The sequence below is a fragment of the Typha latifolia genome, chromosome 6 (genome assembly GCF_019914945.1).
Source record: "Typha latifolia isolate L0001 chromosome 6, TyphaL0001v2, whole genome shotgun sequence".
Lineage (NCBI taxonomy): Eukaryota > Viridiplantae > Streptophyta > Magnoliopsida > Poales > Typhaceae > Typha > Typha latifolia.
This window is the reverse complement of record NC_133091.1, coordinates 11,948,105-11,965,428: the sequence shown is the minus strand read 5'-3', so window position 1 is coordinate 11,965,428 and position 17,324 is coordinate 11,948,105. Positions and strand designations below refer to the sequence as shown.

Below are 17,324 nucleotides of genomic sequence, written 5' to 3'. Positions count from 1 at the left end.
TAGGAGTCTATGTGCTACCTAAAAAAAATCAAAAAATTAAAATTAAAATTAAAGGAGGTATGAGAAAATAGTTTTGATAGTCTTAAGGGCAATTAATGCTCAAATCATCATTTAGTGGGATAGAATGGAGTAATTAAATCTAGACAGATTTTTTTTTAATTTGGTGGTATAGATTAGGGTGTGATATAACTTTAAAAAGGTGAACCAAAGATTAGAAATGTTTCAAAGCTATTTTAATAATTTAATCAATTACATAAATTATAAACTAGTATTAATGGTAATTAGTCAAAGTAATAGTAAGGTGTTATACTAAAATTACAGAGAAAAGAAAAGAGAATCTTATTATAAAATCTTCAAAGTAGGGTGTTAATCCGAAAATAATAAATATAGGGTGTCAATTGAAAAATACCGATCAAACGGTAGTTTACTGGTTCGACGAGTTAATGGATTTAAATATTTTTCTCTTGAATTATCAAAAATTAAAATTGCTAAGATTTTTTTTCCTCTTATAACATGTGATTATTAAATAACTGTGTTGAGTTTGAATCGAGTCAAGAATAAGGGTATTTTTTAGTAAATTAGTAGGTGTGATTAAGTTAACCAAGAATTTAAGTTGAAATTGGATGCACGAATTAACCGAATACCTAGAAAAATATAGGTTCCAATAGTAGAAATTATGGCTCGAATGGATTAATGCTGTGATTTTGGAAGTTATCACCGTGATCAATTGGTTAATTAGCTTATTGATTAGCTGATTAGATATGGCTACATATATAAACATGCTTAATCTAGGCTTAGGAAAGGCTTTGTGCAATGTATCAAATAATATATTTATACAAACATTTGCTGGTCATACTTTCAACAAAGGTTATTAAGTCAATTAATATTAAAACAAAACCACCGAAAAAGATGCAATTTTTATCTTGAATGAATCTGAGAGAGAGAGAGAGAGAGAGAGAGAGCAAGTAACAGACACAAAAGATCAGAAATTACACTGGAAGAACAGAAGAAGATTAACAATGTTTGTTATTAGAGTTCACCAGTTCATCATACTTTTGATGATCACATCATCATATAACATTCACCAGTTGAGACTTAGAACCAATTGATGCATAAGGAATCTGCCTTATTCTAGGGGCACCTTCTTGTGTGCACCAATTCTCTATAGATCTGCATCCACTCACAGAGAAGTGCAAGAGATTATCAGGCAGTATTTCCTCCATCCTCGAGCTCAGATTTGGAACATCATGAATTTCAAGGTGTTCGATGGATCCCAGATGTTTCAGGCCGCTTGGTAGATTTTTGAGGCGAACACATGAGTGCATTCGGAGGTATTTAAGTTTCGATGGCAGCCCCAACTCGGAAAATGAAATAAGTTCTGGGCATGAAGATATTTCTAGGCTTTCAAGAGATGCAAGATCCTGCAAGCTTTCATTACCAGCCAGCGATAGAAGCTCACGGAATTCATTAATCTTCAATCTTTTGAGAGAAGCCAATAGTCGTAGCGAGCTTCTGGTTATATGTCTGGTATCAGCAAAACGCGTTAAAGTTAGCATGCAAAGAGAGGTGAGGCAGCCAATCCATCTGATGATGTTCTCATTGCCCTCTTCAACAAATAAATCACGAAGGCCGGGAAGCCAAGGAAGAGAAGACAAGCTTTGACAGCTTTTTATCTCCAACTTAGCAAGTGTCATTGGAAGGTGACTGAGTTCACACAACATGGGACAACGCAAAATGGAGAGAGCATGGAGTTTATGAATCTCGCCTTCTTCTGTATCGACGCATGTTGTAAGGTTAGGCATATCACATAAGATGAGAGTCTCTAGAGATTGAAAGCCTACAAGTTCTATGCTTCTCACTTCATGCATTCCTTCAACATGCAGATTCTTGAGCTGAGGTAGCTTACCCAGAAGAGGGAGATCACAATTTTTGCAGTAAGAGAGTCTTACAGTGCCTAGATCTGAGAAAGCCCGGTCCTCTATCCATACAGGAAATCTTCTGCCAGGGTAGTTGTCAATGCGGAGATACTTGAGCTTCTTAGGAGGGCGGAGCCATTCCATAATGCCCTCACTATCATTTGTACACGTATCATCACTCCATCGCAACATCAGATTGTTGATGTATTGCTTTCCATTCAATCTGGACTCTTTTACATTCTCCACATCAACTACATTTTCTAATTTCAAGATGCAAAGCTCTCCTTTAAGGTTCAGATCCTTCAGCTCATGTAAGTTGCAGTTGCTATCAGAGTTCACAATGAATCTAGAGAGTGTCTGAAGAGAAGTTAACTGGTTGATTCCATGTGGCATCGAAGTTAGATCAGTTAGTCTCTCCCAGTCAAGATGCAAATCAAGATGCCTTAGGTTAACCAATTTGCTCAATTTTTCTGGTAACTCCACAAGTTCATAGCACTCACTGAGCATCAAAGTCTGCAAATTGTAGAGGTCACTCACTGATTCAGGAAGCCTTTTGATTCTGGTATTGGAAAGGCCAAGGTACCTAAGGTGTGTCAAATCACCAACTGAAACTGGCAACTCTTCTATTTCACTATGATTCAAATCCAATGTCTGCAAATTGAAGAGGTCACCCACTGATTCAGGAAGCTGTCTGATTCTGGTATTGGAAAGGCCAAGGTACCTAAGGTGTATCAAATCACCAACTGAACCTGGCAACACTACTATTTCACTATGATTTAAATCCAACACCCGCAAGCATCTTAGTTTGCAGAAAAGCTCTTTTGGAACTTGCTTTAGATGCAGGCAAAATTCACCACATATCTTCAAGGTCCTTAGATTCTCATATTGGTAAATCTTCTCAAATGCGAGCTTCTCATTATTTTGACAGAACAAAGTTGCATATCGAACTTGTGCAGGTTCAACATTTGAGGTGACTTGGTTGCCGCTCAGAAGTACATGTTCTGAAGTAAATCGGGCTAGATCGTACATTAGGCGTGGCATTCGGAATTTCTCCTGCTTCTGGTAACCAGATCTCTCAAAGAACGATTGCAATAGAAGATCATCAAAATGCCTACTACCTGTTGCTTCCAATCGGCTCCTACCGTTCAATTGAATCAAACCTTCAGCCATCCACAATCTGACCACCTCATCTTTGTTGAATTCATAACCACTAGGAAATATAGAACAGTAAGTGAAACACTGCTTTAGATCAAATGGCAAGTGATGGTAACTTATCTGTAAGCTAGGCAAGATATCATTTTTTGCTTGTTCAAGTACTACGATTTCGTTCAATATGTTTTCCCACTCTTCTTCTTCTTCGCAATCATACAAGAGGCCCCCGATTGATTTGGCAGCCATTGGAGAGCCTTCAAACTTTTGGACAATCCTCTTACCGATCTCCACCAAATTCTCATGCTTATCACGCTTCCCTTCCTGGAAAGCTCGGTCTTGCAGCAGCAACCAACAATCGCTCTCCTCTAGACCCATCAAACGGAAAGGAGGCAGCAAATGGGTCATCCTCAAAAAAATGCTCTCACTCCTGGTAGTGATCAAAAGCTTGCTCTCCATTTTCCCGGCAAGAAAAGGAACCTGGAGAACTTCCCAGAATTGGTAATTTTCAAGCCATAAATCATCAAGAACTAGCAAGAACTTGTTCTTGCTAAGATGCTCAGCAAGACGACTCTGCAGTATGTCTAGGCTTAAATGATCACATCTTTTGCTTGTAATAGCTTCAATGATCAGTTTTGTTGCAATGCTCACATCAGAACAACCGGACAAACAAACCCAAATCATCAAATCAAAATATCCCATCACCTGGGTATCATGGTAGACTAGTCTTGCAAGTGTCGTCTTCCCGATTCCTGCGACGCCGTAAATGGGGAGAGCAGGAGCCACAATTCCCAAATCACAAGTCAACCGTTGCACGATCTCCTTCTTCTCCTCTGCTCGACCGACGATTTGGGTCCCCTGGTTAGAAGCAGCAGAGCGAGAAAGGCGCTGCCTTTGACTCGATTCACTCCTCCTCCCGTCTTCAGACCTCCATCTAAAATTTTTGCGGGAATCCGCGATCTCCTTGAGCCTTTGATCGAGGTCTGCGATCTGGGTCGCGATTTTTCGACGTTTTAGAAGCTTCACGTCGAATTCGAGCCACGAACGCTTCCGTTTCCGAGATGGGTCACCATTGGTTTGCTTGGAAACGAGGAGGTGGGTTTGGTAGCGATCTATGAGCTCGTCAGCATCAAAGGCGACGCCTTTGAGCTCGCGAAGCCAGTTAATGACCGACTCGTCTTCAATTTGGCGGTTCTCTTCGGCGTCAGTGAGGAGGTTACGGATTCTGCGAGCTTGTCGCTTGAGCCTCTCGATATCTTCTTTGAGGCCGCGTAAGAGGGAGACCTCGTCGCGAAAGCGGGAGAGAACCAGATCGGCGACCTTATCGGAGAGGATTGGGATGGTAGCTGCTTTGTATAGAACATTTTTAAGCTTATCCATAGCAAGAGGATGGAAGAGAGAACGGGATGGGGGAGCGAAGGGAGTTGACTTGGAGAAGAGAATTCACGTCGTTAGTTTGTAGTTTAGCCGTTGTACGGAACCATTACGCTGCTTTGAGAATAACAGCGTGGATTTTGCACTATAATTCAGGTTGGGCTATCCGACCATGAGGAGAGAAAAAATTTACAAATTGCTTCTACAATGAAACTATTCTTCCTCCTATAGTTTAGACTAATATAAAACTATTATCTTTTCCATCCGAAATAATAGAGAAGTATAAAAAAATGTTAAAATGTCATCATAGAGAGTTTTCTCACCATAATAATTATTAAAATATCATAATTGCTCTTCCCCCTTTTATTAAATATTCCTCGTATTCTATTCTTCAAATTTAAAACAAAATGGACTTTTGACCTCTTTAATCATCTCCAATCTAAGGTTGCAACCCTCAAATTTTAGCTAATATCTAACTATCAATGTACTTTTCTTTAAATATATAGTAGCAATAGGGATAACAGTATATGTCAAGTATAATTTGTATATATAAATTGGCAAATTATGTTTCAGACATAATTTTATTTATATAAAATGTCTAGATTTTATGTATTGATTTTAACATAAGTTACGAGATGTTTGATGAAAAATCAATGTAGAGCACGTATAACAGAGATTTTTTTTATGTACAAGATGTTTGAAGATATTTTATACATATTAAGGTTGAAAATGTCAGAAAAAATATTCTTTTTCCAACGGAGTTCAAACGCATGTACATATCAAGAATTTTCTAAAGGTTGAGAGTAGTTTTGATATTTTATGGAGGAGATATGTAAAAACTTCACAAAATTACCCTAGGTTATCTCTTTAGTATTATTTGAGTCTTCACTGAGTTTTGAAATCAATTATGAAAAGCAATACATCGTAAATTCGAGCAAGTATGACCTTACAGATATAATCAGAAGTATTGACGAATGGTCTGTAAGTTCATTTTGTAAATGTTACATTTGGTTTAGTCATTGATACAATTATGGATATGATCTATAGTTTTTTGCCCTAGTTTGAGAGGAATTTTCATGTAAAATATATGTATTTGAGATTGTCTTTCTACACCTATTAGTTTACATTTATTATTAATAACATGCAGTGGATTCAATCTCCTAGGGATTTTTCTTTTCAATTGGTATTGGAGTAGGTCATCCTAGGATTGAACACTTTCATATTGGTTAAAAAGGGTGAGATCTTATGTTGTGCTATCTTACTATTTTACTTACTTGTATGCTATCTTGGTAAATTAATTTTGTGCAATCTCTATTTTAAATCTTGATTCATGTTTTGTTTTCGAGCTATAGTTATGTTTATTTGTCTATGATTCAATAGATTTTTTTAATCTTTAATTAGATTTTATTTGTACTTATGTAATTAATAAATTATATTTCAAAACATAATTTGTAGTCATGTAATATCTAAATTTTATGTATGAGCATATACACAAATTATGATAAGACATGAGATATTTGCTGAAAGATATTTAAGTGAAGATTAATTTTGAAGTCAAAGTGTTTGAAACGATTCTAGAATTAATATTAAAGTGCTCAAACAGTGACATGATAGCTGAAAAAGTATGAAAATTATCCAATGACGCAAGAACAGACGCTCTACATTTATTTGTCTTCTCTGTCGTTTGAAGTGCGTTCAAACGCACTTTGGCACTATTTGAACACACCCTAGAATGTTTGCAGTGCGTCCACACATATAAAGGAGCATTTTTGACCATTTGAACGTAGTCGTGGAACTTACAAATTTCATAGTTTTCATGAGACCTGATTTGACTTAAATTTAGCTTTATCATTATAAGACATATAAAGGCTGGGATACCCTAACTCTAGAGGAGGTCGATCATTGATTAGAAGAGGTATTTATCTTATTTATAAAAGATATTTCTCTTATCTAAGAGATATTTACTATATATTTAAGATATATTTATATTATCTTTAAGAGGTATATAAATGTGTTTAATCTAACCCTAGATTAAGGTTGTCAATTATTATTTTGAGATCATATTTTTAAAGTCGTCTATCATTATTTGGAGATCATATTTTAAAGGTCATTGGAGATCACTTCTCTATTTTAGACGAAACGTGTTGAATTTTACTCATCTCAATACATTTATATCAGATCTAGAAGAACTATATTTTGAGAGTCACTGAGATGGAATGATCAACCTCGAGAGTCACTGATGTTTGAACCTATTTGGGAAACAATATGTCATAAGGTCTAGCGAGCGAGGTTGGTATAGATTGAGTCGTGAGAGTCGTGGAAATCGACGAATAATCTGTAAGCTTCTTATTAATTGCTACAAATTTTAGTAATTGATTACTGTCCGTGTTTAGATTTATGCTTTTTTACCCAGTTTGAGATTTTTCTACTTAAAAAGTTTTATGTTTGTGATATCTTTTTCACGCTTTATTTTCCGCATATTATTATGAATAATGTATAATAAATCTAATCTCCTACGATATTCTTATGTTTTTCAATTTGTACCCTAGCATACTTAAAGATTTAGGTAAGTAAATCATTTTCTTTTCTCTTTTGCTTATATCATACTTGTTGATATAAATTTTTAAGTGCACATATACACTAAGTATATACCATGGAGTTCATATCTTTGTCTGGTTTTGGAGTGAATTCATTCGGTTACTTTGTTTGATCTGGTTGTTATTTCTTATTTTTGATATCTTAGATTATTCTAGTCTCTATGTGAAACACCCAAACCTCCAAATACATGTGTAAACCGCGTGGGTAAATCCCCCCACGCGGTGTATCACATGACCTGTCAGTACAAGGATTTCACAAGGCACACAACAGCACAATTTCACCATAAATAAACTCAATTATAAGAGTCCGGAGACAAGTCCACAGGCCACAACAAGCCTTCCAAATATACATCCAAAATACAATGCTAAAGTCCAAGAAAATACAACGTCATCATCACACCCCTGCGTCCCCTAGCTCTGAAATAATACCGCCACGAGGGTGAGCTTACAGCCCAGCGAGTAGGATTCATATAATCTAAATTAATGACATCGCATGTATATATCCAATGTATGCCCATATTTGCTAACGATAACGATATGCTTATTTAAATGACTTACCACAATTTACTAAGTCAATGCAATTGATAAAGATTACCAGCCACTATCCTGGAATATGCTAGATCCTAAACGTATTATGATAAGTTCACACAGATATAAAGCTTGAGACAATCTCTTTTCATACACATCTCAATCATAGGTTTTACATATTATGCATAGCAATAAAATAGCAGTTTAGTCATCTCATGTCTACCAAGGCAATAATCATACTTATCATCGCTCACCGAGCTATTCACCACACAGGGTAAATACTCTTAAGAAACAATCATCCATCATTTCATACATCGAGGGGGGGATATATACACATCTAGCGGTAATGTCACCTACACGTGTATGGCGACACTACATGTGACCGGTTGTACGTGGCCATCGGACTCGGGACCCTGGTCGTAAGCCCATATCTCTCTCTCTAAATCATCACCGCCCTCGGCGGGAGAATCGGGAGCCCTCGGCTCATCAACAGACGCGCCTAACCCCGCGTCGTCGGGTGCACCGTTAGAGATATATCCCCGCCTCACAATCATGTTCTTCTATCATCATAATCTAGTCCTAACTATGCGGTATAACTACCGAATGCCACACGGGCTTCCCGACCTCGGTGTGTAGGCCGCTAATAGTATAGTCATATAAGATACACTCTACCATTAACCCCGGGCCGAGTGAGTAGGGTACCGCCTAGTCGAATTCGACTACTAATGATAGGTGGAAGTGGTGCGGTGTTTATGAGTGCATAAAGCATGTTATAGTCATCATGATCATTACATTCTACGTTCACGGCAATCATACATCTATGCAATGGTATACCATACCTAGGACACATGTAAAGCATTATCATACTAATGTTGATGTCACATTAACATTCTCATAATATCTATGATGAACATGTTATAAATAACTACGTATGCAAAAGATATAATAGGGAGTACCACTGCGCATGCATTAATACCGACATTTCCTACACAGGTATAATGACTGTAATTATGTTATGCTAGATTTGTATAACTATACTCGCCTGGGGGGTCTCCACGGTATGGTAAAACTCGTCAGCTAGTCCGGGATCCCAAAATCTTTCTCACGCGGTGTCAATCCTATTAATTCATGCAAGTAAAGTCATTAGCGAACTAATAGAATTACTTATCTTATTAGCACTCCACAATGGGCTAATGGGCTGCAGGCCTGAGCCCACCCGGATCTAAGGCTAGGTGGGCTGCAGCCTGCAGCCCACCCAAACCGGGCTGGTGGGCTGGCAGTGGTCTGCAGCCCACTAGGGGGGAGGGGGGGGGCGAAATGGGTGGGGGTTTAACCCCCACCCATCCACCTCATCTCCTTCCACTACTGATGGAAGGAGGGTGAGGCGGAGGGAAGCGCCCACGAGGCTGCGGGGCCACGGGGCTGCGGCGGCGCGGGCACGCGGCGGCGCGCAGCCGCAGTGGACGGCGGCGGCATGGGTCCCAGACAAAGACGAGGCCGAGGAGGGGAAGGAGAAAGGGGAGAAAGGAAGGAGGGGGAGGAGCTTACCGGAGGGGGGGGGGGTCGGCGAGCTCGGCGGCTTCGGCGGCTGGCGGCAACCACGAGGGAGAGAAAGGAGAACGGAGAGGCTGCGGTGAGGGAAAGAAGAGATGAGGGAGATGGGTGGCGTGCACGACAAAGGAAGGGAAGAAGAAGAAGAAAGGGAAGGGCAGGGTGGCAGGCTGACAGGCTCGGCACGTGCGTCAGTCAGGTTTTTTTTTTTTTTTTTTTTAAATGGGGTGTTACACTATGTGTGATCTAATGTATGACAAATGTTTTTCATAATTCCTCATAGAATCTTATATCATTTTTGGCCCTCTTTTGGTTTCACATAAATTGTGATTTGAGCATAATTTAGTTTCTTTATTAGGTGCATTTATTTTGCATTTCTTTAAGCATTTGCTATGAACTTTTTGAAAATGTCATCTACCATGCTTTTAAAGATCATTTATCTTCCTTGACTAGTACAAGGTGAGTTATATTCAAATTTATGCAAAACTATGAGTACTAATCCAAATGAGTCCTTCAATGTGCAAGTTGCCTAAATAAAAATGAAAAGACTTAAGGGTCTTATACTGCTTTGCATTCATCCTTGTTACAATCAAATTATTCTTCTAAGATGTCACATGTAGATGAAGAGCAAAACTTAATTCAAATGATGAAAGCCTCATGAATATTCAAACCGCCTACAATTTCTTGGTGATAGAATTTCGTGAATTGAAGAAGCCAAATTTGAAGCTTGCAGGCAAACTAAAGAGCTTAGAAAATGAAAATGTTGAGATGAAAGAGCAATGAGCTAAGTTGACCAAAGAAGTGGAGCAACTCAAAGAAGTAAAAGAAAAGTTCCAAAAGGATTTAAACATTCCTTTTATCTCTCATGATTTAGCTCTAACATTTCTTTTATCTCTCTCATGATTTAGCTCAAAGCATCAGTAGATTCGATTTCCTAGGATGTTATTTTTTTCCGTATATTTTGTAGAACTTTGACAGATTAATATATTATAGAGGCACAAAAAAGAGTCAGATCCCATTATAGCCATTTCATATCAGAATGAACCTTTATTCATTTGGATCTAACTGTATCTTTTACCAATTGTATGATAATACAAAGCATGCATAAAAGAATAATCCTCAAAAGAGAAAAATGCATAGCAGACTCAGCAACTTCCTTTATTTCTTTGAAATGTTGGTGACAATAAATCCTCATCAGAGATTAATCAATGGCATCTCAAAATCCAATGCACAATTGTAGCACTTGTATAAAGGAAAACAAGAAGATAAAATAAAACAAAATTTTCACAAATGAAATGAAAAGGAGAAATTTTGCTACTCAAGTTATCAATCAGATAGCCGCTTCTTATTTTGCGGAGTCAGTTCTGGTTCTCAACTGATTCAACAACCACATATTAAATGAGGAATGTGTTGCACCTTATGCCTGTCAGCTCCATTTCCTTGGCAACTCAATTGCAGCAGTGGGCATCCGGTAATAGTCAGACGCCGGAGTGAGGCTGGAACTCCATCTGCAGGCAAGGATGTCACCAATGGAACAGTGTGAATTTCCATATACTGAAGGAATGACAATAAATGTAGTCCCTCAGGCAGCAAATTAATCTTGTTGCAAAATGAAAGCCGGAAGTCATTAATCTTGACAGGTAGTCCACCATGAAAAGATACAAGTTCTTGGCATGATGATATCTCTAAATATTCAAGATTAGTGAGATCTTGCAAGGCTAGAGAGATGAGCGTATCACATCCATGAATCTTCAGGGCCTTGAGAGATCTCAAGTCCCGAAAATGGTCTCCTTGCATGGCATTGAGATGTACAAATCGTGAAACGGTAAGTGACGATAGAGAGGTGAGGCAATTGATCCATGAGAACATTCCGACTTCACCGCCATCCACTACTAAATCTTGAAGGGACGGGAGCAAAGGACCAGTCAACACTCTTGGGCAGTTTCTGATGTCAAGCTTTTCAAGTGACCTTGTGAGATGAAACAGTTCACTTAACTGGGGGCAATCTGAGATGACAAGTGTCTTGAGGGAAGGCATTTCACCTTCTTCTACTTCATACCAACTCTCCAGATTACTCATGTCTGATATGAAAAGCTCCTCTAGTGATTGAAAATTCTTGACAGAACTGTTACTAGAGACCACATGACCCATATGCTTTACTTCATGTAGCCTTTCCAAGTAGACATATTTTAGTTTTGGCAATTTTCCAACAAGTGGGAGGGCTCCACATCGACTGCAGTTTGAGAGTCTCAGTGATTCTAAATATAAGAAAGATGGATCTTCCAGCCAATTTGGAAATCTGGTGCCACTGTAGTTCTCTATCCGTAAGTATCTGAGATTGGTATGAGGGCACAGGTTCTCGATTACATCCTCCACTCCACTTTGTGAGTTAGAGAAGCTCTGATCACTCCATCGCAGCATCACAGCATTAATATACCTTTTGTTCTTCAAATAGGCTAATTTAGCTTCTGTTGCATTACCTACATTTTCCAGCTTTGAGATGCAAAGTTCTCCTCGGAGAGGCAAATCCTTTAATTCCCCAATCCCACAGCCACTCTCCGATGAGATGCTAAACCTCGACAGCGTCCGAAGAGAAGTTAATCTGCCGATTCCTGGTGGCATGGATATCAGATCAGTCCAACTTTGTGTGTCCCTCTTCCAGTCCAGATGCAACCCCAGATGCCGTAAGTGAACCAAATTTCTCATGCCTTTCGGTAGCTCAAGAAGCTTTGTGCACTCGCCCAGTTCTAGTACCTGCAGGTTATAGAGGTTACAGATTGATTCAGGCAACCTCTCTATTTGGGTACCACGAAGATTGAGGTATCGAAGGAGAATGAGATCACCAATGGAATCAGGCAATAACACCAACTTGTTATCACTCAGATCTAAGGCACGCAAACAACTCAGATTCAGAAACAGATCACGAGGGATCTGCACAGGGGGAACACAAAGTTCAGCACTCATTATTAAGGCTCTTATCCGTTTATGCTTGTAGATCATCTGATACGTTGCATGATCCACATTGCGTCGACATGACAATGCATAACGAGCATTCTCTGGCTCATCATTTGCTGCAGCATCATCCAATCTTAGACATTCATAGCTAGAAACTGACTGTGCTAACTCATGGATTAGGCCAGGCATTTTATACTTCTTTTTTCGGCTGTGATTACCATCAGAAATCTGGAAAAATGATCTCCAGAGCAGGTAATCAAAATACTTGGCACCAATGTTCTCCACTGACCTCACTCCCCTGGGCTTCACAAAACCTACTGCAATCCACAGCTTGACCAACTCATCTCTATCGAATTCATATCCACTAGGAAATATTGAACAGAATGTAAAACACTGCTTCAGATGCAATGGCAAGTAGTCATAACTCACCTTCAAAGGCAATAAGATTTTGTTCGCGTTATCCTCTGGATCCGGCAGATCACTTAGCACACTTCTCCATTCCTCTTCATCCGTGATACCATGTAACAATCCTCCAATGAATTTAGCTGCCAAAGGTGAGCGCCGACAATTGCGAATAATTGTCCGACCGATTAGCTCCAAGTGCGGATACAGATTCCAGGATTCCCCCTGGAATGCTTGTTGCCGAAAGATCAACCAGCAGTCATCCTCATTGAGACCAACTAAATGAACAGGCTGCGATATGCGCATGTTCTTGGAAACCAGATCACTCCTAGTAGTCACTAACACTATGCTTCCTTTTATTCCCTTCAGCAATGGAGCTCGCAATGCCTCCCAAAAGAACTGGCTCTCATTGCACAAATCATCAAGAACAAGTAAGAACTTCTTACCTGTAACGAGATTAGCGAGCATCTGCTGCAGCAAATCCCAGCTTTCAAGACCGCAACTTTTTCCCGTGATCCCTTCAATGATCTCCTTTGTGATCTTCTTCACGTCAGATCCACGAGAGACACTGACCCAAATTTTCAGTTCGAACCGTTCCTTTACCCCACCATCACCAAAGACGGACCTTGCAAGCGTCGTCTTCCCCATTCCTCCAGCCCCAACAATGGAAACAACCCAAACACCATCACCTTGATCCAAACTCAACAACCCATAAATTCTTTCCCTCTCTGGAACTAAACCCACGAGTGGAAATTCAGTTCCGAGTGAACCCGCTTGAGGAGGAAACCATTCTTCTCTCCCTTGGACTTTCCGCTTCGCGTCCCCCTCCTTCAAGTGGAGTTTCTTCTTATCCATGGCAATCGCATCATACGTCTCTCTAATCTCCGTAATCCTCTTCGAAAGTTTCCATCTTTGGGCGACCAAGCTTCTGGTGTCGGATATATAGCACCATGGTCGCTTCCGCTTGCGAGATCGGTCGCCGGAGGCGACATCTTGGAGCAAATTAGAGGCGTTGACCCTGGTCTGGAACTTATCGAAGAGGTCGTCGGCGTCGAATGCAACGTCACGGAGCTGGCGGAGCCACAGGAGGACAGCCCAATCCTCGATATATCGGGTCTCCTCTGCGTCTTTGAGGAGTAATTTGATGCGGTTCGACGTCTCCCGGAGCTTTTCGAGCTCGGCCTCGACGGTGAAGACTTGGTTGATGGATTCGTAGGCCAGCGCGGCGCCAGAAGCACCGGCTTCAAGGGCCTTGTCGAGGACCTTCTCGAGGAAAGGGTTGAGAAAGCCTGTGAGGCCGACGAGGTCTTTGAGTAGTTTCCATAAACTCGCCATTAGCGCAGAGATTGGTGTGGGGGGGAGAGAGAGAGAGAGAGAGAGAGAGAGAGAGACGCGAAACGAGACACAAAGTGGATGAGAAGCGTGTTGACTTTCCAAAGAGGGTACGTGGCAGACAATAACTGACCGTTTGACCGGACGAAAATCCATTATCTGTCCTGTCGGATTTGGACCCGATAGGAGAGTGCAATAACGGGTCGGATTTTGACCCAATTTCTATCTAAGTATTTACTTTTTACCCTCTCTTCTCTCCAAATGATCTTACTACCTAAGCAAAAAAATACCTTAATCTCTAATCCTGATTAATGTATTCTTTCATGCAGCATTTAATGGTCACTACATTTGATGACCAACCTCCTCATAAAGCCAAAAAAATTAAAGCTAGTTGCTATTAATGATTTCCCCCGGCTACAGCTATCACCTCTTTATTGAATTAATTAATAAAATCTACCAGTACCACCATGGTAGCTACTTGAAAACAGCGTAAATCTGGAACTTTCTCTTATTTGTTTTTAGGATTTAAGGAGTTATAAATCGACATCATGTCTGTTTCATTATATTAATTACTATCAGATCATGCACGGATCTAAGCCTTCAGAGAACTAATCTTCGTGTAGATTAGCTGGCTAATTATAATAGAAATATTGACTATAGTTGTATTTGGGATAGGATTTTTTTTTTTTTGATCTTCTATGATTGTTTGCCTCCTATTCTAACGAAATTTTTTATAACCGTGAAAGTTAATTTATATAAAAAAATTCTTTAAAAAAAAAAAATCACGTACCACACATAGTATTCTCTCTCTCTCTCTCTCTCTCTCTCCTTAACAAAAGAAGCTTATTGTAAGGAATTATATGGCCATCTAATTAATAATAGAGTACAACTTCATGCAAAGATTGAGAAATTTGATCGGATCTATCATGTAGTTAGTTACTTTTTACTATCTATAACTAGTTGAAGATGATGACATATAAATTGATGAATTCTGTGGTGAATTGTCCACATTTATTAATTGATGAGTATATGACACCTCCCCTTACTAATATTACTGTACTATTTATTATCCTTTATTTTCACCTATTTAATAAAATATTTAAAAAAGCACTTTTTTTATATTAGGTTAACACTTAACACTAATATCATCTGAGCATAATACATATCTTCTTATTCTTTTTTAGCCATAAATTTCATAGCGAGAAGATTGAATTTGGTATAGCACACTGTCAGTGTGAATGAAAGCGAGATAGTCCCAACCTTCATACCTTACGATTTGTCTTAATCTAACTTAGTCGAGGGGGCTTGTTTAAGTTAAAAAAATGTAAGACCGTTAAATGCAAATTTTCTCTACTTTTTGTGAATGAGACTTTGTGATACATGTGAGCAACAAAAGGGAAAGAAAAAAAGAAAAAGAAAAAGAAAAGACGTTGTTAAAAGAAAATAAGTGCGTCAACAAGGTAGATGATAAATGAAAAGCAATTAATGACATTGGAGGTAGTCACAGTATATAAGTACTGAATCACATGTTAATGAGACACCTGTGAACAACAGAGGCAAAGGTTTAGTCGTAGATAGGAAAAGGAGAGGAGTTTTAATGTTTGAGATAGCCGAAATATTAGCTTAGTTAATTAGCAATGGGAAGGCCTCCTTGTTGTGATAAGCTTGGTGTTAAGAAAGGTCCATGGACTCCAGAAGAAGACATGAACTTGATATCCTACATCCAAGAGCATGGGCCTGGAAACTGGAGATCAGTCCCTACGAACACAGGTAATGCCTTCAAATCTTTGTCCACTTCTTCTCTTATGTCTGCATGCATGGTTTCATGCCAAATTATTCCAATGTGCTTTTATTTGCGTAGGGTTGATGAGGTGTAGCAAGAGTTGCAGACTGAGATGGACTAACTATCTCAGGCCTGGAATTAAGAGAGGCAACTTTAATCTCCATGAAGAAGAGATGATCATCAACCTCCAAGCCATGCTTGGCAACAAGTAAGTAAGCTTGTTCCATTGATCATGGATTTTAGTTTATATATGGAGCTCACCAGGGTTTTAATCACTCCATGCAGGTGGGCAGCCATAGCTTCCCACCTGCCACAAAGGACAGACAATGATATCAAGAACTACTGGAACACCCACCTCAAGAAGAAGGTCAGGAGGTTTCAGGAAACAAGCAGCAGTTGTACAACAACAACTTCCAACAACTCGAATATTATTCCAGCATGCCATGAATCCGTGTCAAATGGCAACGCCACCACCTACGCTTCGAGCACAGTGAACATCTCCAGACTCCTTGAAGGGTGGACGAGATCATCATCAACGACATCGTTGAAACAAGAAACTAGTGATCAAGCGAAGCGTAGCGCTTATGATGATCACATCAACCGTGAAGAGCTCAACTCAGTGGTTCCATTCAGCGACAATGGTGGCATGGAGGAGGAGTCTCAACCTACATTTTATATGCTGGAGAAGTGGCTGCTTGACGAGGCATCAGAGCAGATGGACGGGGTGCTCATGGAACTCTTTGCTGATGATATGACCGCAGACCAAATCTTCTGAGTCTTACTTCATGCATGACAGCTTTCAACCCAGCTTGCTATCAAATCCTAAGTTTCTGCTAATTATTTACAGTGTAATAATGAAAATTAGTTGTGAAGATAAGAAAGTATAAGTTATTGCTTACATATCGTTTTTTTTTTTTCGCTTTCTTCAAGCTTTTTCTATGAACTATATAAAGGAAATCTGGTGTTCAATTGTATATATATATTTTTTATAGTTTCATGTGTTTATGATTAGTTCCCTCTTTTGAGGGGAGTGAACAGTAGAGGGTGAATCTGATAAACAAATCCAAGAGAGCTAGGCACGAGAATGAAATGCTCTAAAGTTTGACAGCATTAATGCTTGGGCCCTAGCCATTAATTACAAGAAACTTGGTTTCCAGCCTTTTCTTTTCTAATTATGCAGGCATATCTCTGTGGAAGGGGACCCCCAAAAATAAGGACTACTACTAGCTTGCCCTCAGAGGTCACTCCATTTGTTGAATTGAAAGCTAAGATGGAAGACAAATTTAATTGGAATACTCTCCCAACAAACATCCCACAGTAGCATCACACTAGGTATAAACAGTGTTATAGTACAAAATCAAGTAAATATCATTGTTAAACTTGACCACTCAGCTATTGTCATGAGCTAGTAAAACCTAACCACTCAGCTATTGTCGGCATGACTAAAAAATTTAAGTTAATTAAACATTTATTTCTCAAGGAATCAAGTTATATAGGGTTTATACTAATGTTAGAGAATTAGTAGACCTAAAGCTTAAGTTGTAAAGCCTGAACTCATGACATCTATAAAAATTGGCTTTAGTACTATAGTGTTAGATAATAAGTTTGACCTAAAAGCTTAAGCTTTAAATAACTGATTAATAATGAATATCTGGACCTTTTATGATATATAAATTATAGTTAGAATTTGCTTAAAATATTGTTCTTGAAGATCTTATATGACAGTGATACAATTAA

General features: G+C 39.1%; 3 protein-coding genes across 3 annotated transcripts; 1 reads left to right on the top strand and 2 right to left on the bottom strand.

Moving 5' to 3' along the window:
* Positions 1 to 971: 971 nt before the first annotated feature.
* LOC140790064 (putative disease resistance protein RGA4) lies at positions 972 to 4,496 on the bottom strand. The gene has a single exon (XM_073139977.1). It carries the CDS (start codon positions 4,443 to 4,445, stop codon positions 1,071 to 1,073), a length of 3,375 nt encoding a protein of 1,124 aa, XP_072996078.1. The 5' UTR covers positions 4,446 to 4,496; the 3' UTR covers positions 972 to 1,070.
* Positions 4,497 to 10,248: 5,752 nt separating this feature from the next.
* On the bottom strand, positions 10,249 to 13,826 carry LOC140791512 (putative disease resistance protein RGA3). Its single transcript, XM_073142123.1, has one exon. It carries the CDS (start codon positions 13,805 to 13,807, stop codon positions 10,496 to 10,498), a length of 3,312 nt encoding a protein of 1,103 aa, XP_072998224.1. The 5' UTR covers positions 13,808 to 13,826; the 3' UTR covers positions 10,249 to 10,495.
* A 1,535-nt stretch (positions 13,827 to 15,361) lies between these two features.
* LOC140791034 (transcription factor MYB60-like) lies at positions 15,362 to 16,507 on the top strand. The gene is made up of 3 exons (XM_073141386.1): positions 15,362 to 15,574; positions 15,666 to 15,795; positions 15,873 to 16,507. Exons 1-3 carry the CDS (start codon positions 15,442 to 15,444, stop codon positions 16,360 to 16,362), a joined length of 753 nt encoding a protein of 250 aa, XP_072997487.1. The 5' UTR covers positions 15,362 to 15,441; the 3' UTR covers positions 16,363 to 16,507.
* Positions 16,508 to 17,324: the final 817 nt, after the last annotated feature.

Excerpts from the sequence above, each read along its gene's own strand:
- LOC140791034 (XM_073141386.1), top strand. The coding sequence starts at position 15,442 with ATGGGAAGGCCTCCTTGTTGTGATAAGCTTGGTGTTAAGAAAGGTCCA. Across the intron at positions 15,575-15,665 it reads ATCAGTCCCTACGAACACAG|GGTTGATGAGGTGTAGCAAG; the intron begins GTAATGCCTTCA and ends TTATTTGCGTAG. Across the intron at positions 15,796-15,872 it reads CAAGCCATGCTTGGCAACAA|GTGGGCAGCCATAGCTTCCC; the intron begins GTAAGTAAGCTT and ends CACTCCATGCAG.
- LOC140790064 (XM_073139977.1), bottom strand. The coding sequence starts at position 4,445 with ATGGATAAGCTTAAAAATGTTCTATACAAAGCAGCTACCATCCCAATC.
- LOC140791512 (XM_073142123.1), bottom strand. The coding sequence starts at position 13,807 with ATGGCGAGTTTATGGAAACTACTCAAAGACCTCGTCGGCCTCACAGGC.